Raw genomic sequence first — 26,178 nt, 5'->3', positions numbered from 1 at the left:
CACCCTAATACATTTTTGAATATTTTGTCAAACACCTTGTGTGCATACCCTAAAAAAATTCCAAACCACAACATTCAGCCATAAAATCCCAATAAAATCAAAACAACATAAAGCAATCAAAATCAAATAACATACACCATAAATAACCAAACTATCTATACCAATTTGAAACTTGAAAATGCAAAATAAAAAATGATGATGAACTAGTTGTAGTTATGAGGAGGAGGCCACTATAGCATGTTCATAGTACGATGAGGTCATCAAAGCACCATAATGTCATCAAAAGTCATAATAAAGCACTAGAGCCAAATATGCGAAGTGGGTGTACGGAGGTGTAAAGTGAGGTTGAAGATGATGAAATGGGTGAACTGATTTCACACCCTAGGCCCTAAAAAAAAAGGCTTTTTATGACGAGTGCATTTTCATCCAATATAAAAAGATATATTCTATATTAAGTGTTGACTCATTCAAAATAGAAAACTTAGAGCCAACACTTTATGTATTAGGTGAATTAATACCCATCATAAAAAAATTAAGATTAATCTAACATTTTTTATAACTAATATTGATTTACCTAATATAAAAAACAATTTTTATATCGAATAAAACAATATCTAACATAAAAAATTATTATATTTACAATTTTATCACGCCATTTTTTTTATGTGTGATTTGGAGCTAATATAATTTTTTTTTCATAGAAAACTCTCGTTTTGTACTAATGATTATTCATTTATATGTACTATCCATATAATTATAGTTATAAAAATCGAAAAGTGTAAAGGTTAATTTGATGGAAAATAAATGTTATGTCTTTTCAAATATTATTTTGTACTTATTAACACTTTTTTCTTATAAAAATCACAAATATATTTTCTTTTAGAGCCAATCTTACGAGTTAGATAAATTTTTTTCTTTTATGAATATTTAATGTAACTATATTTTTAAAATTTGAAGTCAAGATTAATTAAGATAAAACAATCTATATTAGTTAATTCACTAACTCCATAATATTTATATTTAATAGTAAAAAGCTTAAATTAATATCAAGTAATATTGCTTCACACACACTCAACAATTAGGTCATGCATGTGAGATCAAATTTCGTTGTACTTTAGAATGAAACAACACTTCCGTTCGCCTCAAATTAGTTTTAAGTAGAAAAAATAGTTATAATTAAGACTATAAATTTTTTTTAGATGCAATGAATTTACACATACACGTGATCCATATCAAATTGAATCTATAAATAGGTAGCAAGGTGGGGAATAATTTCAGTTGAGCAAGGGAAGTGTACTGACATTGACATGAGATGAATTATTAATTAAGAGTGCTGAAAGAAAGAGGAAGAAGAAAATACGATGAAAAGTGAAAACGCAGAAGAGTAGATCAACTCAAAATCAGTAAGATTTTCTATCTTCCATTGAAATTTAAGTGATTATAATAAGATATATAATCTCTTCTAGGAACTGGTTGATTTAGTAAAATTTGATTCGATTCTCTTAAGTAAGATTTTTAAAATAGTCATAGTTAAAAAGAGAAACTAGGTAAAAATGACCAGCTAGGTCTTTTGGTAAAGATAAGCTACAAGCATTCATCCTATGGTTACTTCAAAGATATGTAATCCTCCACTAGAATAGTTTTCCTTTTTTAAAAAAGTTTTTGTGGAATTTCTTTTTTGAACTTAGTGTGAAACGTGAGATGGAGATGGGTAGGATCAAAATCTTACCTTATAGATAACAAAACCATAATCTGATAAAAATTAAAAGATACATGAATTGAGGCATGTTCTTTTACTAATAGACACCTTTTTCTTTGCACTCGGTTATTTCTTCTAAAAGGAGTAATTATGTGTTAGATTTCTCTTCCTTTTCTGTTCCCAATTTGGATGGCTATGGTTTGTTTATGTGATGATGATGATGATTAATCACCACTTTTTAAAAGGGCATATTCATGTGTATATTACAAACCTTCCATAAAAGATGAAGATAAGAGAACAGGTTGAGTCATGCTTCATTAATAAAGAATAGACATTTCATTTGCATTAAAATACACCTAAAACAAGTATGTTCCAATTGGACAACGACGGGACGGGTTATGGGAACGAGATTCACTCTTATGCAACAAATATTTATTTTACATAATTAAAATTTATACTAAATAACACTTTGATTGACATAGACATCACACTCACACATGTCTCTACAATATTGTCTATGTTAGACTTATACATTTATGGACGTTCATATAAAGTGAAATTGAATTTGAATCCTTTAAGTATGATTTCAAATTTGAATAAAGAGAAGTTTTGTTAAGGTTCTATATTAAAGATTAGTCATTAATAAAATTACTAGATATTTTGTACTAATAATATAATTATCTATTAAAGTACTTTTAATTTAATAGTTACATTGTTTGAAATTTAATATTTACAATGACTTATCATTTAGTAAAATAACTACATCAAGAAAATATTTTAAAAAAAAATTCTTAACTTCTTATCTCTTTTAATCTATTATTTTATTTTAAAATTAAATACTAATAAAAGAGAAAATGATAATGCATAGAACTGTAATAAAGCTTTAATATTTATTTCTAAAATGATTTAGAAATTACCTGCCACATTACTTCTCTTCATAAAAATTAACTTAATAGTTAATATTCAAACCACTGCATCCCACATTTGACAGCTATACTAACCATTTCTCCCTTGTTTTGATGGCTTTAGTGAGACTAAAGAGACATTTAATTAAATGAGTTAAAATAAATCTATTTAATGTTATGAAAGTAGATTGTGATTTTTTTTTATAAAATATATATTTTTTAGTGATTTTTTAAAAAATATTTTGACTTCACTTTATATTTTGAGTTTAGTGAAACTTATCAATATAAGTTTTTTCTTTAAATTATTTCAATAATTTTATAGGCTAAATTTATTACATAAACTCTTTTATTATATGAACCTATTGAATAAATACTTAATTAATATATTTTGATATTGAAGGAGTGCTGCCTTAATTTTAAAATTTTAAATTGGTCAATAATGTACATATCAATTTTTTATACTAACCAAATTAGTCATTAGTAATTATATATTTATTAATTCCTTTTGGCTTATGCTCTTTAAAGTTATATTATATTAATTAATTTAGCTTTTCTTAACCATGAATTATACAAATGAAAATAAGTATAATTTTTTTTTCTTCTTTTAGAGTCTGAATCTTTTTTGTTTTTTTTTTTTAAGAAAAAAGTAGTGAAATGTCTACACTGAGCCAGCTCAAAGTGGGCCAGATTAGCATTATAGCCTAACTCCCAAATACGATTGGCTAGCAGCCCAATGTAAATTATTCAAATACTTGTTAACCTACATCTGTGTACATCACCTTACATCACATGCTTTTCAAAAGGAGCAAAACTATATCATTATTTTCAAAATGAGTGTAATTTTTTGGGATCAGTCGATTATTTACAAATATTATATATATGGTTTTAAAAATAATTATGATAAAGTTAAATTTTTTGTTATACATCAAAGTCTATAATTAAATAATAGTTACATTTTTAATTTTTAATGTATATATTATTTTGTTGATGATATAATAAATAAAGCCTCACATTAATAAAATAAGTGTGAAAACATAAATATGTACACCAAATTGGATAATCCTCTTTATTTATGAGAAATTTATTTATTTTAAAAGTAAGTTTTTATAAATTTATCTCACTCAATATCTCATGTTCTACATCAAATTTCAACTATTTGACTATTCAACTAAAAATTCTTATTATTTATATCAAATTTGTAAATCATTTTATTAATTCAAATTGACAAATAATCATAAAAATATTTTATACGTTAATTTAAATTTATATAACAAAGTATATCATATGATTTTGAATTTTTTTTTAAATTTGTATATTTGATTTATACATTAAGAACTTTTAATTCAATTGTTGAATCATTAAAATTTGATGTAAAACATTATTTATTGAGTGAAGTAAATCTATTAAGAGTTAGTCTTACGAAGCATTTGGTACACAACAATTTTTTTCATGCTTGGGAATTATGATATCTAAGATTGATGAAATTTTATTTGCTTGATTATAAATATTTTTGGGAATGTTTATAAATTTTACTTGAGAGTAAAGATTTTTACTACACTAAATAAAGATAACATGACATTTTTATATCACATTATAACTTTATTTTCATCTCAGAAAAGTTAGTTTTTCATCTCTCTTATAGGAATATTTTTTTGAAAAACTTATGCAAAAATCATTTCTAAGAAATAATGTTTTCTAAAAATGTTATTTTTAAATAAAAAACAAAATACAAGAAACTAACATTCAGATTCGCAAGAAAATAAAAGTTTTTCGTGTACTAAACATCTCCTTAAAGTAAATAGATCTCTTATACAATAATTAATAAGTTATAATTTTCTATTTATTAAATTATGAAAATGTAATACTCTAAAATAATTTAATTCCACCTATCATATTTTAAGTACATTTTTATTTCTATTAGAAAATTATTTAGTATTTAGATAATATTAAATGCTATAATGATAAAGTCAAAAAATAATTTAAGAAAATTTCGTAAAAGCGTAAATAATTGAGTTGAGAATGAATTATACAAGTGAAACTCAAGCTTTCATTTAAACTCGATTGAATAAATAATTCAAATTTGAATAATCAATTTTTCTCATAATACAAGTTCAAATTTTAGTAACTAATCAACTTGACTCGACTCGTTTTCTCAGCCATAGCTATGTCATTGTTTTTCACAAATCAGCATGGAGTGTATACAATACTTTGTTTTCTTTGTGCACTACAAAACAAACGTACCAAACACCCATTACTGGCAAGTTCTTCCTCTGGTTTCATTTTCAAAATCAGTGTATATATATGTTGTGTCTAATAACCCCGATTTGGTTGTTGTTTTTCTTTTAAATTAGAAAAAAAAAAAGATCGTTTCTCACATCAAAGATATGTATGCATGAAAAGAAAAATAGGAAGGGAATAGAGACAAACTGATATATATGATGGAAAAAGAGAAGAAGAAAACAATGCTTAATATGTGTGTACGTAAGAAAGTTAAAATTATCCTCAAAATTGTAGTGGCCATTAGTATACTTCCATTTAGATTGAAGCCAAAATCACATTATGGCAAAACGAGTGTAGGTATAAAGTGCATCAAGTGGTTGGCGAGTTGTTTTGCTTCTCAAAATTAATTTTGGAAGAAGTAAAAAATTTAATTTTTAAAATAAACATAACAAAGTTTTGTACACAAGACTACTAAAATTTTAGAAACATTTTTACCCTCAAATAAAGTTAATTATTTAAACTATATCTTTATCAAAAAGCCTTAAACGTGTAAATAAGTTGATATGAGACTGTTTTAGCTTAATTAAAGATTTTAGGTTCATGTCCTAAATTTATAATTATGTTGAATATTAGGAGAATAATTTTGCATATCATTATAATAATTTTATTCAATTTGAGCATGATTGTTTTCTATGAAAGATATTTATAATCTTTAAAAAAGACAAAATATCATTGACAATTATAAATTAATTATTTTAATTATACTATTTTAAAATTAATTCTTTTATAGTATCATTTGTTTAAAAAACATTTTATCAAAATTTTAAAAATACATCGGTCTCAATTGACTCTCTTTAGCCACGTTAGAAAAAAATGATTCTCTTAGCCCATATGAGACAATGTTAAAAATTGAGTAATATTACTAATGGGGAATATTGTTAAGATATAATAAAGAATTGACCTTTTAAAGGAAATATACGAATATAGAAAAGTAATAAATTGGTGGTTTAAATATGTTTTTAGTTCCTTAAATTTAAGATAAATTTATTTTTGGTCTCTTAAATTTAAAACTGTTATTTTTAGTCCCTGTAATTTTCAAAAATTTTATTTTAGTCCCTTAGGACAACAATAATATATTTGAAAGTGATTAATTAATACAGTTATACAACATCAACTGGATTTAATGTAATATTTTCACGGATAAGGATACTAATAGGGATACTAATGCAATAATATTTGATAAATTTCTTAACAAAATTTAAATATAAGGACTAAAATAAGATTTTTTGAAATTATAAGGACTAAAAATAATAATTTTAAATTTAAGGAACCAAAAATAGAATTACTCTAAATTTGAGGGACTAAAAACATATTTAAACCTAAATTAGTTTTTGCCCAAATGAGAAAAATTTGAATGGAGAAGGCTGAGAAATAAAACGAGAAAGAATAAAACTCTAACTTGATAAAAACTTGTGTGGTTAAAATGAAAGAAGGGAGACTTAAAAAGGAGGCTTAGCACATGAGAAATAAAGAGTAAAGGGTAACATTACTCTTATAGCATTTATTAAGGACAAACTTAGTTACAGTATTTATGTACTAATTCACTAATTAAAATTATAGTTCTTACTTTGTATATTATTGATCTCTGTATTATATTAAATTTAAATACATATAAACAAACTTCAATTTTAGTTGAATAAATAACTTATACTAACGGTACCTAAAAAAATTATATGTAAATATTGTTCATTTATTAACGAGAAAAAGACAACATACTTTATACTTCCATCTAATTATAAATTATTATATATAATTAATTTGTTAATTATTTTTATAATAATTATTTTAAAAATAATACAAACAATAATTTTGTATTGACTAACTGAGTTAAAAACTTTTACACTAAAAATCCATTAAACCTTCCGTTAATTATTAAAAAAATAACTAGAAAGTTTGAAGTAGTACTGTTAACAGATAAACTCGTGCTCACCTAATTAAGCCTACTATAAATTGCCATTTTTAGTTATATGCGTTCCTAGTGGACATGTCTGTCTTTTTCTATCTTATTCATTCTGCTCTGTGATGAGACACACAAATTAATCAAAAGTTGATGATGGCTGATTTTTTGCAAGCTGTCACACAGCTAATATCTATGATCATATTGGGATATGTATTGTTATATAAATATAAATAATCCTTTAGTATTGTTACATATATACGTACATTTGTTTAATACAAATGTTGACATATATAAAAGAAATGTTAAAATTACTTTTGTTAATGCAGTATTTTTTCAGAGTATTGATATTAATTAGTATACTCTAAAATTGTGGTGTATGGACATGAAGGGAGATAATAATAATAATAATAATAATAATAATAATAATAATAATAATAATAATAATAATAATAATAATAATAATAATAATAATAATATATAATAATAATAATAATAATATGATATGATAAGTGATGTCACGTAAAAGGAAGAAAGAGATAAGAAAAAAACTAGATGAAAAAAGTGAATAAGTTTTTTATATTTATTATTCTTTTATTAACAAATAAAATTTTTAGTAGTCATGACAAACTAATTAGGCCAGACTACCAAAAATTTCCAGACTCAACCTAGTAGAATTATTTGGTCCGATATTTTTTTTTATAAAACTTAAATAAAAAATAGGCCATGAACGAAGCTTTCTGCTAAAATTTTGGGCCTAGAACAAACTATGATTGAGACACACCAACTCATTTAATAGTTCTAAGAACAAATATATATGCTGCATTATATTAATATTAACATGATGTCACTAAAAAAAAAATAAAATGTTACATATAGCGACATACAAAAATTGTCACTATAAATACAATATATGTAGGTATATATATATATATATATATTTGACATATAATTATGCACAATTTTAGTGTTGATTTTGAATGAAATTTAACAACATATTTTATGTGTTATTATAGTTTATACCCACACTTTTTAATAATATACTAACATATATTGTAATTATTATATAGGTAAAAATAATTTTTAGTGACATATATAATATTATTATAGGGTGTCATTATATGTCAATTTTCTTGCAGTGTATATCAATAATATATATATATTTGTACTTCAAATAAAATCCTTAATAGTATAATTCATATTATCTATATATATTACCAGAACTATTAGGGTGGGTTAACTTTGTAATGGTAGTTGAAATAGTATACACATACTAAGTATAAATCTTGTTGTTTTTATTATATAATTATGATTGCTAAAAGAATATTATCTATATTAACAATAATCTAATTTTTATTAGATAAATATTATAACTATAAAGACAAACTTACGTCGGTATATGACATTTTTTTAGTTAAATCTTACAGTTGTTGCACCAAGTAGTAAATAATGGGTCAACAATGCCATTGAGAAATGTTATGACTTAAAAAATAAGTTGAGTGGTAGACTTGGTAACCAATATGAGTTTGTCTTGTACTTTTAGGTATAGTGCGGTATGGTCATGTGAATATATTTATATCTCTCGATGCTCATGCATTAGAAGCACTTATTTAACCACTAAAGTCACCAAAGTACCTTTAAAACACCACAACTTCACCTTCTCACCTTCTCATATAAGCCAAGATATCTAAGCATCAGGTAATGAAGATTGTTTATCTCAAAACATCCAACATTTTCCATTCTAGTTAGCTAAATTGTTCTTTCTCTACTTGCATATGGGCATGCATGCATAGATTTTTTAGCCAGTAAGAATGACGCAACTATTAAGTTTCTATGTTCTTATTAGTTAAGACATGAATTTAAATATAGTTTTCTTTATACTTTATATTCTTTCATGCAGACTTGTGCTAATAATGAGATATACAATTTATATGAATTGTGTATTGTCCTAATCTAAACTTTCATTTGTAAAAAAAAAAAAAATAGTTTAAATTCATGATATATGCTATCACATTCCTTCATGCATATTGTTCTCTACACTTAGAGCATATATCTCCTATACTGAGGTTCTTGTTAATTGGGTTCTTAACTTATTTTTGTAGACTTTACAATAATGCCACCTCAAATTTAAGAACACCAACAAAATTTTATTTCAATACTAAAGTTCTTAAAAGAGGTTTTAAAAGATTATTTATTCTTTCAATTATAAGAACTCAACTTTATTTGCTTCAATGCATAAAAACTCATAAACATTTAGTTAAACAGCTTCATAGGATATGCTCTTTTTAGGAGTATTCATTCATTCATGTTAATTAGCAGGTGCTTGTACGTAGTTGTCATTGTTCTTTCAAACAAGAAACATCATGGCTTACAGAAATGGAAACAACCGTCTAATTTTTATATATCCATAACCAAATTCAATATTAATATGTTTAATTTTTTTTTTCTAAATAATTGTGATTAGTGCAAAATAATTATTAACTTTATTAATGACTAATTTGTAACTTAAATGGTTGACTATCTTTAATGAGATCATACTTTTCAATATATATATATATATATATATATATATATATATATATATATTTGTTTCTATTTACAATGCTCAAATTCAACTTTATTTAAGAAAATCAAGTTTAACTATACTCAAACCAATGATTCATTAGTATTTTCGAATTTGTTTATAAAGGCTGGTAACATTAATTTATAAGCATTAATGCTTTGAATTATTCAACAATTCTCCAATAATATTATGCATGGTACTTAATCAGCCTATTGTAGGATTATTATAATAGACTAAACAACAAAAGATTTCCTCATTTTTTCGTCCTCAAACATATCATTGTTGAGATTCAATTGGTTATGAACAAATAGCCAAAGAGGAATGATAATCATAAGCTTATATACATATTATATTGTTGTAAAGCTTTTAAGAAAATATGAACTATATATGTTCTTGGCACTAAATCCATTTGATTTTGATGTTTATATGAAACTTATATATCAGGAATACAACTTGATTTATAGGTGGAAAAAGAGAAAAGCTAGAAAGAAGACAAGATGGAGTTTTTGAAGCTTTTCATTGTGGCATTAATGCCAGTTTTGAAGGTATTGTTGATTACTCTTGTGGGGACAATTCTTGCCATTAATCGCTTTAACATACTCGGGGAAACTGCCAGAAAAAACTTGAATACTGTAAGTTTCACATTTTCTTTCTTTATTTTATATCAAATATTATATATTTAAGACAAAATTGAATACATTGCTGTAGTCACCATTAATATTATTCTCTTATTAAAATTAGAATTTATCAACAAGTTTTTGACCGATCAAGTGATTTTGACCTTAAATTTTTTAAGTAAGATTTCAAGTTTAAATATTGTGTATACGAATAAAACATAGTATAAAAAGAAATTTTCAATAAAAATATTTTGTCAAATTTTTTTGACATAGATTAATTATCAGTAAAATCAATGAAAACTTTATTACAATAATATCATAAAAAAAAATAGAATTTTACTGTAAAAATACATATTGAATTTAACGAAATCCTTATATTAAGATGAATTTCAATTTTAATCGGATAATTACACCGATAATATTAATTTATGATATTGCTAGTAAGTTTTATCCATTTATATGTTAAAAGTTACAATTTATTATTGTTAGCTCGTCAATTTTTTTAAAGATAAAAAATATTACTGATATAATAAAGTTCGAACTTAAGTTTCTATGCTTATTCTCTTCTAATCCTTTCCATCCATTGCTCCTTGTTACCAGTCAATATTGCTCCTTGTTCAATATTTTCTTTTATAAAAAAATATTTATATAGTTTTTACGATGTTGTATTCCTTAAAAATTTCAATTAATGAAATTCGATATTGTTCTCATGGAGAACCTTTTGGAAAGTGATGATGTTTCATGTTACAAGTTTTATTTATTTATGCAAGATTTTGTGGCTTTTGTAAAACAACGGACATTAATTGCTGTTTGGCACATCACCATTTAACTGAATAATTTGAATTGAGGATCATTGCAAGAATACATTAAATATACAAATGATAAAATAAATAACTAAAAAATGAACAAAATGGGGGCAAAATAAAAAAGAATTAACGTGAAGCACAGGAAAAAAAAAAAAAAAAAAACTTAGAAAAAAGATGACAGGCCCGTGTTTGATCTTTGCTTTGAACCGTGAACACACGTGAATGTGAAATTATTCGTTAAATTATTCAACAAGTTCATATAGACACATGGCTCGTAGTTTTACTTCACACATACGTCATTTTAATTTATATTTTTTTTAAGTATTCTTATTTTAATATACCTTCCGGAACACTCGATTTAAAATCTTAATAGTGTGTTTGGATAAAAAATTTTATAAATTCAAGAAATTTTAAATTTTTAATATTTAAATTATTTTGATTTCAATTTTTATTATTTTTAAAATATTTTGTTTGAATGAGTTAATTTAAATATTTTAAATTTTAAATTATTAGGTTAAATATGATAATTTGATTCCATCATAGTAAAATTAATTTTAAAAATATATTTATATTTTGAGATTTTTAAATTAAATTTTATAAAAAAAATATTAATTTATTTTTAAATATTTAATAATTTTCAAAATTAATATTAGATAATATTTAATAATTTTAAAAATTAATATAAGATAATATTTAATAATTTTAAAAATATTTTTAAATATTCAATAATTAAAAGAATGAAGAGATAAGATAAACTATATAAGTGAAATAAGAAAAACAAATATAAAAAATTTCAAATTCTTTCATTTTTCAAAAAATTTGCAATTCTACTATTTTAAAGAATTAATGCTTAAATTTTAAATTTTTTATAAATTCTTCATCCAAACAAAATATTTTACTTCAAAAAAATTTAAAATTCTTCAAATAAATGAATTACCTTATATAAATTTAAAATAATTTTGAAATATTCATTCTAAAATATTAAAATATTCTATTCCAAAATATTAAAATGTTAAAATGTGTTGCAGAACACTCATTCTAAAACATTAAAATTGTGTTTTAAAATACCTAATCTAAAATATAAAATATATATTCTAAAAGAACCGACTCAAAAGATATTAAAATAGTAATAAAATGGGTTCAAGTTATGCCGATTGTCTCTTTGACCTCCCAAAAGGTCGGGTTGGATATCTTAACTCATTTGGTCTGTTACACCAAATAGCCGATTGAGACAGATTGTTCTCTTGATGTACCTATTTTTTATTTTATTTTTAATGATAAATTTAATTAAGTCACATTATATTTATTATGATTAATTTATTATTTGTTGTATAGTAAATAAGTTAATATATTTGATTTATTTTATTATATATAATTTAAGATTTTTTATATATGGTAAATATGTTGAAAGAATTATTATTATTCTTATATATTTATTTTATTATTTAGAAAATTTGATATTTATTGTGTTGCAAATCAAATTTATTGTAATTTGAGATTTATTTTATTATTTAGGTGTAATAATTTATATCAGTCTTTTAGATATTAAGAAATAATTAAATATACTAAAATAAGTACCAAAAATAAATATATAACTTTTTCTTTTTAGTGTGTTAGCTTGCTAGCCGGCCAACCCACCTTTAAGTAGGACAGTTTAAAATATCTAGTTTGTTTTCATTTGACAAGCTTATCTAACCCAACCCATTTTTGATGGGTTGCAACAGAGCACATCTAAATATGTGAAATGACCTGTTTTGCCTAAGGATGGCAATGAGGCCCCATAGGGGCGGGTAATAGTAAACCCGCCCCCGCCCCCGCCCCGCTGAATGAAAATTGGCCCTATACCCACCCTATATCCGTGCGGGTATTCATTAAGCGGGTATCCATGAATTTCTTGAATACCCACGGATATCCACGGATATCCATAGATATTTATAAAATTTTTAAGAAATTAAAAAAATTATATTACAAATAACTTTTTTATATTTTAATGTCATTGAAATATTAAAAATAAAAATTCAGTGTTAATTTTGAACTTTTATTTAACATTACTTTTGTTGAAATAATAATAAAAATTCAAGATAATAAATAACTTAAAATACATCAATCTCACAAGTAAATTAAAGTCTCATCACAAAGCTACAATAATTCAATCTCATAATTCCAAATGAAAGTAAATAACTTAAAATACATAAATCTTATTGGTCCAATCAAAGCTAGAAAATTAATCAAATTACATCCAACATAATTCTATAACATGCTTAACACATGTCGATAACTTCATCAACCTCACTTTTGTAAGAAAATAAGATGAGAGAGTGCAATTTTAGGGTTATGTGGTACAAGGATAATTAGGATATTTAAGAAATAATATTAAACGGGTACCCGCGGATATGGATATCATCATACCCGCCCCCGCCCCATTTATAAACGGGTAAAAAATTATCCGTACCCATTATCTGCGAGTACCCAATTAGCCTATCCATTTATTATCCGTAGCGGGTTTTATCCACAGATACCCGCGGGTGCGGGTATTTTTGCCATCCTAAAATATATAAAATATAAACTTAAATATATTTTTAATTTCTTAAATTTAAAATTATTATTTTTAGTTCCTATAATTTTTAAAAATCTTGTTTTAGTCCCTCAATTTACCAATGACATATATGAAAGTGATATATTGAGACAATTACACAGTATCAATTATGTTTAATGTGATATTTTCACTAATAAAAACATCAATAGATAAATTTTATACAATATTATTTGACAAATTACCTAAAAAAATTGAATATAAGGAAAAAAAATAAGATTTTTTGAAATTATAAGAATTAAAAAACTAATTTTAAATTTGAGAGACTAAAAATAAATTATTATTAGAGAAATGGTTTTGATCCATTTTATTTTTATTTTACTTATTATTATTATTAGAGAACTTAGTTTGTTTGGAATTTGTTTTCTCAACTACTTTTTTTTCTTCAACATGAATCAAATATGATATTTTACTTAAAGAACTTCGGTTCAGTTTCACTTTGATCAACATAATATTGGTCAGGTTTTGGATCAAGGAGCTAGTTTCACATGCCAACAAAGTTCAAGTTTCAAAAGCTACTCTATTTTGCTTCTAAAGGACTTACTGATATGACTTTTTTCTTAATATATATAGTTGGTATATATTGTCTTCTCTCCAACTCTAGTTTGTAGCAGCCTAGCTGAAACAATAACTTTAAGGAATGTCGTTAAACTGTAAGTTTGTTTCTTACTAGTTCATTTTCTTATATCAAACAAATTCACCATATATATATGCAGTTGAATTAGCAAAGATGTGACAAATTTTGCAGGTGGTTCATGCCCGTGAATATTCTTATCACGTTTCTCATTGGGACAGTTCTTGGATTGTTAGTCGTTAAACTAACTAGAGTTCCTCCTAACCTTCAAGGCCTGGTGTTGGGTTGTTGTGCAGCAGGTAACACCACTTGTATATTAGAAACTCATATCAATACCATACTATATATCATAAACATTTCAGAGCATAATTTTCATACAGTATTTAATTGTCAACCAATTAGAAACTGTCGTGTGCCGAGAATTTTTATATACATATGTTTCGATCGATAAAATATTATACATTTTGAACTTAAGTATCATGATTTTAGTTTTCATCATCATCTAAAAATAGTCTCTTAACAATGGGGGACATCTTGTACTTACTTTATAAACTCGTGTTTATACAATGTGAGACTTTAATTATATTTTAATAATTTTTTTCTTAATTAAAGAATCATAATTTGATTCCCTTATAGTGGGAACTAGTTTACAATGGTAATTTATAGAGCTCAATCATGTTCTAACTACTTGTAGCATCACTTCATCGTTAATTCATTTTAGCAAAACACACTTCTCGACCCTCCATATTATCAGAAATACTTTTCGTACATAGACTCACTATTAGAAAGGCTTTAAATACAAGAGATCTTATGCTTGAATTTACCTACCAACTCTACTATATACTTGTCTAGCTAACTACTATCGACTATGATATCACTTGTTATATATTAAGAGTTTTCACACACATGTTTTCACATTGATAAAATATATATTGTTTACTTTGAACATAAATTCTCATGATTTTATTTTTGATTATTACTCATAAGACCACTTAATAATGGAGACAATGTGAGTTTTGTAAACCCATGTTTATATAATGTAGGACTTTAATTGTATCCCAACAAAATAATTTTCAAAAATATTATTTTTAAAACAATTATAAAAGATTTAATTATTGCTTTAATCCCAATAATTTTATAAGTTTTATCTTATAATCTCTCTAATTAAAAATATTTCATTGTAGTTCTTATACTCCCTCTATTTTTATAGACGTTTTAACACTATGTTTTTGTTCAATTTTCATTATCATTTTTCTAAAATCAATGACTTATTAATTTATTTTTTCATTTTTATCCTTGATAATTAATGTGTATTTACTGAATAATGTGTTTATTCATTTTCAATGTACCTATTTCTTTTCTAATCATCAAAAGAGTATAATAGGAAAGTAAGTAATAAATATTTTTAAAAACTGGAATATCAATCATTTTCTTAATTCTTGTATATAAACCGTAAACGTCAAACAAAAAAAAACAGAGGACGTACAATTTTTTTTTTTTTTTAATCTTACAATTACATAAACTTCTTTTTAGTCTTTGTACAAATAGATGATAAAAACTAAAAAGAAGCAGAAAAAATAGTATGTATATATATATAAACTAAAATAAATTTTTTTTAATTACATGGAGTAAAAAATAAAATTTATAAAACTATATAAACTATATATAAATAAAAAAAGAAGTAATTACACCTTATAAAAATCAATTATACCATGCATGATAATTATCTACGATCAAATAACAAACTGTCATTGAATTCTAATTAAATTCAACATTTAATATCAATGATCAATAATGATTTGGGTTTTGAATGTTTGATGTCTACAGGAAATCTGGGAAATTTACCTATAATTATAGTTCCAGCTGTCTGTAAACAAAGTGGCAGTCCTTTTGGAGATGTGAATGTTTGCTACAAAAATGCACTAGCATATGCTTCTCTATCAATGGCAGTATGATACTATAACTTCACTCATTTGAAAATTTTAAGGACCCCTTCACCAATAATTACAAAAATAAAATGCTACTCCATCCTTTACATAATAAGTATCTTACAAGAAGAAAAATTAGTTTTAAAATAAATATCATTTTATTTTTTAATATAGTATTAGTTATTTATTTTTATTTATATATATACTTTTAATGATATTCTTTATATCAATAAAAAATTATTATTATATTATATCTTTTTTAATGAATAAGATTAATAACAATGTTAATTTTATAAAATTATTATTATCTTTTAATTATTTATTAACTTTTTTAGTCTATGTCTCGGACGGCACTTAATATGGGATAAGGGTACATCTCTACTTTTCTTTCTTTTTTCAAATATTTATATAGGGAACAAGAATACAACAAAAATGTGAGAACAAAAATGTCATCTTTTTATTGTTTTTAAATAAATATTTTTTCACTATGCTTCTTGGTTTTTCAGCTAGGTTCCGTTTACATTTGGTCTTATGCATACAACCTTGTTCGATTATATTCACCAAAGATTTCCAAAGAAATCAAAGTTGATGATGGCTCCATGGTAAATCTAGTGTTAGCAACAAAAACTGATCCAGAAAACCCTTCAACATGTTCCACAGGATTACCTGTTGTTACTGCTGATGATAGATCACAACCTGAAAATCATGTGAAGCAATTTGAAATTCAATGTACAATGCGTGATGGACAAGTAGAAGAGGTATATATAGAGAGCCCGTTTGAATATAAATTTAAAAGAATTTAAAAAAAATTTGTTTTTACTAAAATAAAGAATTTCTTTTGATAAAAATTTTTAAAATATTTTTAAATTTGCATTTAAACAGACACACATTAACGTTTGTTCCAATATAACCAGATTATATTAACTTTTGTTTATGTTTTACTTTTTTGTGGACTACGAAGCACTTTTCATGTTAAGATGTGAATAATATTTGATAGAAATTATGTTCATACATTTAAAGACTTTTTACAGGTACCAAAAAAGAAAACGATTGTGAAACAGTTGACAATATTAGTCGACAAAATCAACCTGAAGGTACTATTCACACCCTCCACGATTGGAGCGGTAAGTAAAAAGTTATTTTTATTTATTTATTTGGTATTATTTTCGTTCAATTCACTACACATATAAGGAATAATGTTTAAAATGAGAAGTGTTAGTTAGGAAGCGAGGACAAAACATATATATATCCTTTGGAAATTATACTTAATTTGAATTAAAATTTTATCTCCATGCATGTTAACCGTTAATTTAGGTCTTTATTATATCAAAATAAAACTTTAATTTTAATGAAAAAAATTGCATGTTATAAATTTTGCCCTAAAGTAAAAGCATGTCAAAACTTAGATTAGAAATAACCGTCATATTTTACATAAAGATAATGCTTGTTTAAATAATTTTTTTTATAAGTACTTTTAGAAGAGGAAAATAGGAAGAAAAAAAATTGAAAAAAACTTCTTTATAAATTAAAATTAGTTTATATATAAAAGTTAAAAATAAAATTTTAAAAATGTTAATAAAAGAAAAGTTCTACAAATTTTTAACTTAGACATAAACTAATTTTAGCATATGAAAAAAATTATTTTATTTTTTTCCTCTTATTTTTCTCATACGGATAAATTTACTTATTGTAAATTACGATGAAACCGTATTAATTAGCTATTCTTAACAAAGATGGTTACTTTTCCCTTCTTTGCATGCAGATTGTTGGTTTAGTGATCGGAATAGTTCCTCAATTTCGAAAACTATTAATTGGGGATAGTGCACCTCTTCGTGTGATTCTGGAGTCTGTAGTCATGTTGGGGTAAGTGTCTCATGCACAGCATTTGGTTATTAAGATTAGTTTAGATAAAGTTTTTTATAAACATTTTTTTATAATAAAAAGTTACAATAAACTATTAAGATCTTGTAAAAGTTAATTGGAGAAAACTCCTATAAATTCATTTGTACATAAATTAATTTTAATTTATAGAGAATTTTATTTCATTTTTTTCTAAAATTATCATTGGAAAAGCTTATCTAAACACTTCTCAAGGAAAATTAAAAAGTGAAGGTACTTTATATGATTGTACATTTTTATTTTCCTTTATTTTCAGGTATGCTTCCATTCCAGCAATGACTTTGCTGGTTGGAGCAAATCTTATTAAAGGTAAATCAACAAAATGAATTTCTGAATTTGGTTAGTGGATGTGTTTGAAAAAATTGTGGTGATGACAAAATTGGATGCATTGTTCAGGTTTGAATGCACTAGGAAAGCAACTTCCACTTGTTATTGGAGTTATTGTGGTTAAATGTATTGTCTTGCCAGCATTAGGTGTAGGCATAGTGAAAGCTGCTATTCGTTTGGGGTTGATCCACCGCGATCCATTATATGAGTTTCTTTTGCTGCTTCAGTTCGCCCTTCCTCCTGCCGTGACCATGAGTAAGTTGCTTATGAAACTTAATTAGATCAGCATTTGTGGATAAAAAAATGATCACATTATACAAATGATTTTCTTAGTTTTCTTAGTCTCATGATTTTCTTATGGGAGTAGGGATGACAACAGGACAGGAGGGATACTGATTTCAGTATCCTTGTCTTCGTCTCTGATCCCGTACCTTATATTCATCTCTATTCTTATATCTGTTGGGTATAAAATTTGTATTCTCATTCTTGTTTCTATTGGATCTCAGATTAGATTAGCATTTGTGGATAAAAAAAATGATCACATTATACAAATGAATTTCTTAGTTTACTTAGTCTCATGATTTTTCTATGGGAGTAGGGATGACAACAAGACAGGACGGATACTGGTTTCAATATCCTCATCTTCATCCTTGATCTCATACCTTATTTCCATTTTTGTCCTTATATTTATTGGGTATAGAATTTTCATTCTCATTTTTAATTGTTTTTGTTGGATATAAGATATATTTGTGTCCGTCCCGTAATCCACTCAAAAATTAATTAAAATTTCTTTTTTTGAAAAAAAAATATATAAAAAATAAATTTTTAACATAAGTATCAGTTATAAAATTATATTAATTGAATTTTATTTGAAATAAATTTTAAATAGAGTAATATTTACGTAAATGGCATGTATATTCCTAAATAAAATAAGTTTATAGAAATTTAAAGCAAATATAAGTATAGGGCGGGTGCATATAAACCTATTCTCATCTCCGTATTTGATTTAATAAATTAAATATTACTCGTATCCAGTACTTATACTCAGTCAAATCGAATATTTTGTTAAAATCAAGACAAATTTGGATATTACCCATGCAACGAATTTGGACACACGAATATAGGTTTCACATGATACAAATGTGATGAAAAATAGCATAAGCTCAAATACTTTTATTATACATCTTTGTGTGTTTATATATGTATTAAGAAATGTTTGCAATACAATTTTTAACACCTTTTTTTATCAATACTTTCTCAATTATTAATTGAAAATCACAATTATTTGGTGAGTCTTATCCTTAGATCAAGAAAAACTTGTTAAATGAGATATAAACTCACAAACGTCATGATTCCTAATAAATTTCAGCCTTTAATATAAAGAGTATTAGAGAGTGTTCCTAACATTCCTATATAAAAAAAATATATCTAGTGAAAGCATGATAGATTTGAGAAGTAAATCTTAGCCATAAATCATATACAGGTCAACAATGATATTTTAATTTTAATTATTTATTTCAATTATATAGTCGATATTCTCTACTCTAACTTTCTCATTTATGTCATCTAATACGTTTCATATATGTGTATTATTGAGTGGCATCATATATATGAAGAGACTTTGTTGTCTTTATTATTGTAAAACATATGCATTCTTTGACATTTAGTTCTTTTGTATTTTCTCAAAGTGACATTATTTATATAATAAATTGAACAATCAAATTGTTTACTAATGATAATGTATTTTTTTTATCTGTATTATTAATAACATTAAATAAATTATATATTTTCACATTGAATAGAATGATATATAAATAATTGACTAAATTACATTGATATCATATGAGATTTGATGAGATTGTAGATAAATTTATTATTCTTTTTTACTCCTACTCCGATTTCCCTTAATTGTTTGTAAAAAAAAAATAACATTAAAACCTCTAAAAAATTATATTAATTCCCTATAATTGTTTAGAAAAACATTACACCAAGTCTTTGTATAAGGAATGTTGTTGTAAAAGTAAAAAAAAAATAAAAAAAAATAAAAGAAGAAGAAGAAGGAATTATGTGTAATTTTAGAAAATCTTAGTAATTTACTCATCAATCCCACTTTATTATCACGTCTTTCATTTATCTATTTCTTAATTTATATAAATACCTACCCATTGATAGTATGCAAAAATATAACATCACATGAACATTTTTATTTATTTATATACAATATATATTATTACTAAGATGTTTGTAATTTACAATATGAATTATAATTAACTCTAATTTGAAGAAGAACTGTCTTGTTCTATCATACATATTTTTTGCAAATACATGAATATACATGAGTGATATCTCAAAATTTTTCATAACAATCTCTTATAAGAATCTTTCTAGAAATATGTTCTAAAAATCTCATAGAATCTCTCTAGAAATCTGTATTGGAAATTTGTTTGATACAGAAATTGATTATGTACAAAATATGCTAGATAATCTCATTAGGCTCCCTCATGTTGGAGCATACAAATTGCAAATGCTCAACTTGTGCAACAAGGAAGTAAATTAAGTAGGACCAAGTGCTTTGGTATATCAACCAATTGCACAATGGTAAAGACATAAATAGATCCAATTTTTCCATTTAGAATCTCAATAAGAACAAAATGACACTCAAATTTGATATTTTTGGTATGTTCATGAAAAATTGGGTTTTTGACAATGTGGAGAGCAACTTTGCTATCACAATGAAGATGGATAGGTTGAGAATGTGAGATACCAAGGTCGAAAAGAATTTGCTTTAACCATTTTAGTTTGCAAATAGTGGAACGATATTTAGCCTTAGCAAATGAGAGTGAAACTGTTGGTTGCTTTTCTTTGTTTTCCACAAATAAAAATAAAAATAGGAGAGTTACCCAAATGAATAAGTCATCCTATGAGAGACTTGTTAGTAAGGGGGCAACTTCCCCAATCTAAATCACATCATGCAATCAATTGCAAATCATAGTTTCTGCATAAGAGCACACATTGCCTTGGATTTCCTTTTAAGTAGTGAACTACTTACAACACAACTTCCCAATGCTCTTGCCTAAGTTATTGCATGAACTAAGACAATATGTGGACACAATAAGACAATTCTAGTTGAGTTAAAACAAGGTAAATGAGATGTCCCACCAATAGTTTGTATTGATTAGGGTGAGATAATTTTGATCCCTCAACAAGACCCAAATGATAGTTCTACTCCATAGGAGTACTTGACAATTTTTCTCCTAAAAGTCTTGTTTCTCCTATGGTATCCAAAGCATACTTTTGTTGACAGAGAAAAATTTCACTAGAAGAGCAAATCATTTCAACACCTAAGAAATATTTGAGTTTTCCTAAGTCTTTCATATGGAAGGAAAAATGCAAATAATCCTTGAAGAGCTTAATAATTGGATGATCATTTCCAAAAATGATAAGGCTAGCCACATAAACTCAAAACTACAAGGAACAAGTCTTGTTTCTACAAAAAATTATAATAGTAGTTAGAAAATGGTTGTTTGAACTCGTACTCCTTTAATGTTTGAACCTAAGAGCTTGCTTAAGCCTATAGAGAGACCTTTTGAGTTGACAAACCATCCCAAAGTCGTAACAATGAAGTCAGGTGGTGGCTTCATATACCACCTTCAAGTTCCCTAGGCAAGAATGCATTGGAACATCCATCTAATGTAATTCTTAGTCCTTTGCAATCACTACAACCAACATTGTATGCTTATTCACCATTTTGAAAATTGGAGCAAATGTCTCGGTGTAATCAATCACTTCCACATGATGATTGCCAAGAATAACTAATCTTGCTTTAAACCTTTCTCTATTCCCATCAAATTTATGCTTTATTTTGTAGACCCAATTAATCCAAGTACTTTCTTCTTAGGGGATAAGTGTGACAATGCCCAAGTTCTATTATTTTCAAAAGCTCGTATCTCATCTGCCATGGTTTCCCTCCACCTACTAGAAAAAATGCTTATTTTTCTTGTGAAATAGAGGTAAGAAAACATGATGTACTAGAGAAAAAATTGTTACAATTCACATACTATGTATGGGATAAAGATCACTTGAGCATACTCTTGATGAGGAAATAGAAAACACATGTTGAAGGGGTGTTATACGCTCCCCATAAATCACAATGGATCAATTGAAATGCACAACTAACTTTATGTTCTTAAAGGAAATTTCTCCCTAGTTTTCTTTGCTCTAAATCAGATATGACATGCTTTATTTACTACTGTATCATTTTTATTTCTTATTTTCAAGAATTAACTGAGTAATATTCATCAATGGACTATGGGTGTCCCATCTATTTGTGCCACAAATCCACCAAACTCTTTCCATGAATTTTATAAGTCATCGCTCTTTGAAACCCTCGAAAAAAGAATGGAACCCATCCATGTGCTCATCCACACCAATCAACATTCTTGAAGTGTGATCTTGCATAACACACAAATTATTAGTGTATTGAACTCTACGATCCAATTCACCAATTAATTGAGAAACTAATATCAAATTGCATTGCAAATTAGGATTATATATAAAGAATGTTACTAAGTTCAAGCCTCCAACCAACACAACTCCTTCTTTTATTGCAACAGTGTGTTGCTAATCAAGGGGTCCCATTGGACAACTTTGAATATTATGCAAATCATGCATAATGTTTAGGTTCCCTGTCAAGTGATTTGAAGCTCCAGTATCAATAATATATCCATGCAATGATGTTACTCTTGCTCATCATCTTCTCATTGCAACTTCTTTGTTAACCTTTCAACAGATCTATTAGCGTTTGCCAATGCTCAATAGTTAGTTTAGCCAATCCAAAATCACTTCCTCATGAGTGGATCATCTCAAAGCCTACTCTATCATTTTGGACACTCATTCTTAAAGCCTTAACCTGACTCTTATACCATAAAGATCTCAGAAAATCTCTCTAGAAATCTATACTATATATATATATATCCATGTAAAATGTTCATTTTTTTGTTGATTTAAAAATATGAACCATTTTTGCTTTACACTATAGTTAGAAATATACTTAATTTTATGGATGTGCCAGGTACGATCACTCAATTATTTGGAGCTGGTGAAGGCGAATGCTCAATTATCATGTTTGCAACTTATTCCTTTGCTGCTGTTTCAGTAACACTTTGGTCCACATTTTATATGTGGCTTGTATTATAATTATTCGAAAGTGAAAGATTTCTTGATGCTTCACAAATGCTTAGAAAATGCATTTTATAATTAGTAATATTTGAAACTATAGTTTTTACTAAGGATCGGTAAATCAAGCATATTTATTGTACTTCGCTTGTAACTTTATACTTTAGATTGTAGCCTCAAGAAAATGGAAAATGGGAAAAAGAAATCAAAATAAAAATCATTATGAACTTGTTTGCATACAATTTAAGAAGTATTTTTGAGAATTTATCTACTAAAAAATATTCTTTATTTTTAATAGAAAAACTTTAAAAAGTATTTATAACTTATATTCAAACAAACCCTAAACAAGGTTAACCTAGTGATAGAGTTAGAATAATATGCATAAAAACTTAAGTTTGATCCTTGTTGTTGTCATTATAATTCTTACCAATATAAAAAATTACTATTTTAAGCTTTAAACAATTCACATTTATTTACAAAAACACCTATATAAATATTTAGTATCTTAAATAAATGTTATTAATTTTCTAAACAAATTTAAAAAAATCATACACATGTAGTTATCATTATACAACCCTAAATGCTTAGTTCAAGAGTTGTAAAAATAATAAGCACTCTTACCGACAACATTTTCATGTATCATTGGCTTTTGCTCGATACACAACCACTTCTTCAATTTCGGGTTTGGTTGGGGTGATATATATGTATTTACAGTGATAGTGAATATTAACATTTAAATAACCTATTAGATAATAAATATGTTTTCAGTTGATGAATTTTTGTGGATTTTTATTTTATTTTTATTTATTTTTATTGATTTTTGTTTTTAGTTACTGAAATTTTTCTCTCATTAACATTTTAGTTTCTGATATCAAATTTTTTCTTTCATGAACGAGAATTTTAAATATTAAAAACAAATATAATTTATTCAAAAATTAATATTGAAATTGACAAAAGTTTAAAAACTAAAAACATATTTAATACACTAATTTATTACCTCTTAAAATTCCAAAAAAACAAAAACACTTCACTTAAAAATTGCTAAGATATGAATATAAATAGTCATCAAAAACACCCAATTTTATCTTCCTTTTGTTATTTTTTTATCATTTATTTATTTGTTATCATTTGTTATTTTTATTTTAGTTTTTTTTTTATTTTCCCTACTTTCTACCCATAATCAAATGCATTGAGAAAATTTTAAAAAATATATTGGACGAATCCAATCCAATAATCCAGATTTCTTTTTCTTTATTTTTGTTGTTGTTGTTGTTTTTTTTTTTTATTATAGTTATTGGGCTTTCTTGAGCTCATTTTGAATAAAAGTAAACGAAATAAAATAAACATCAAAGAAGTTTCCGAGCTCAAAAATATCAGAAAAATGAAAAGAAAAAAATTATTTGGTTCAATTCTTTTATGTTTGTTCAACTTTTCATAACCATGAATGGTTTAATTTTTTCACCCAAGCCAGACTCGATTATTATTTAATCTACAAAAATAAAAATAAAAATAGATGAGTAGTTGAGTTTTGAGATTGAACAAAAAATCTCGATTCTACCTTATCGAACTCATCGTAAGTTGTGTCAAAAAATAACATTAAATTTTTAAAATGTCACAAAATTAACATGACATGACATAATTAAAAGATATAATTAGTTATCGGTATAAAAAAACTTTACATTAATAATATATAGTATATAGTATATAGGTGATTAATTCTTATATTAAATAATGGATCAAAATATCTAACAAAAAAAAAAATGGTAGGTCACCCTAACCTAACTCGTCCTTTTATACATCGCATTGAAGGTCATGCTGGTGAGGTAGAAAGTATACTCCACCTAACTCAATCCATTTTAATGAAGTGAATTGAAACCGTTCAATGAACTTTAATTAGCATCTCTACTTTGCTATCCTATTTTAATTAAAGATAGTACTTTAAAGTGTACATTTAAAAATACTTTTAGGTTAAATCAAGCTTTTAAAAATCAATAATTCAAAATAAATGAAAAGACTTTTGAAAATCAAGTTGATTGTTAGAAGGAAAAAAAATCTCATTTTAGACAAAAAAAAAAAAAAGAGATAAGATTTAACATTATATTCAGAAAACATTTTAGATTCTACATATAGTTAAGCATAATTTCATCCTAATTTTAAGAACGGCTTGAATTCATTATTATTAGTACTATGTGATTATCATTTTCAATAAAACTGCAACATGCTTTTAGTTTTCAAATTATCTATCATTTAATTTGAAAAAAGAAAACCTACTACAACACATATGACTGAGATATAGACCATGTTTAGAAAATCATTTAAACTATTTTATAATTTATTTCACTAATTTGAACGTTTGTTTGAATAAAAAATATGTTTCGTAAGTTAATAGAAACCTATTAGCTTATACCATTTTTCATATATATGTCACTTGAAGTAACATTTAATTTATAGTTTATTATTACTCCTTTTCATTTTATATTCAACAATTTAACAAATCAACATTTCCCGTTTATAAAATCTTAGCATTATTACACTATTATTTTAGTAATAATTTTCCTTCAATATTATGCTATTTCTTTTAATTACTACACTATATATTTTCACTATCTATTTTAAATTCTAATAAATTATTTTCTTTAAATAAAATTTCTAAGATTTTTTTTTTAAAAAATGGTTCTTAAAAATAAAGTTAACTGAAAAAATTAAATCATAGTTACTTAATATATATAAAGACGTCCCCTTAAATAAAATAGTTTAAAAACTAAATTTACTACAAAAATTTATATTTCAATAAGTTAGTTTAATATTTTATATTAACTTTTCAATTAATTTATTAGCTATTTTTTTTACCAAACATTATCACAATCTATTCATTTTTTTAAAAATATATTATTTTTCTAATTCTTCAACAAGTT

The 26,178-nt window shown here is 25.2% G+C and overlaps 1 protein-coding gene across 6 annotated transcripts; it reads left to right on the top strand.

Moving 5' to 3' along the window:
• Positions 1 to 1,271: 1,271 nt before the first annotated feature.
• Positions 1,272 to 23,405, top strand: LOC109815157 (protein PIN-LIKES 3). 6 transcript variants are annotated; one of them, XM_029274728.2, is made up of 11 exons: positions 1,272 to 1,403; positions 9,809 to 9,976; positions 13,934 to 14,013; positions 14,109 to 14,233; positions 15,762 to 15,883; positions 16,369 to 16,620; positions 16,894 to 16,986; positions 17,625 to 17,725; positions 18,018 to 18,070; positions 18,158 to 18,343; positions 23,160 to 23,405. In XM_029274728.2, exons 2-11 carry the CDS (start codon positions 9,842 to 9,844, stop codon positions 23,282 to 23,284), a joined length of 1,272 nt encoding a protein of 423 aa, XP_029130561.1. In that variant the 5' UTR covers positions 1,272 to 1,403; positions 9,809 to 9,841; the 3' UTR covers positions 23,285 to 23,405. The 6 variants fall into 6 exon arrangements, with proteins under 6 accessions (XP_029130561.1, XP_029130560.1, XP_029130559.1 ...); XM_029274727.2 differs by having other exon boundaries at positions 1,285 to 1,403; positions 9,789 to 9,976; XM_029274726.2 differs by lacking the exon at positions 1,272 to 1,403 and adding an exon at positions 8,345 to 8,479.
• Positions 23,406 to 26,178: the final 2,773 nt, after the last annotated feature.

This window comes from Cajanus cajan, chromosome 3 (genome assembly GCF_000230855.2).
Source record: "Cajanus cajan strain Asha chromosome 3, NIPB_CcT2T_4, whole genome shotgun sequence".
Lineage (NCBI taxonomy): Eukaryota > Viridiplantae > Streptophyta > Magnoliopsida > Fabales > Fabaceae > Cajanus > Cajanus cajan.
Note: the sequence above shows the minus strand (reverse complement) of the source record. Positions and strands in the feature narration are given on the sequence as shown.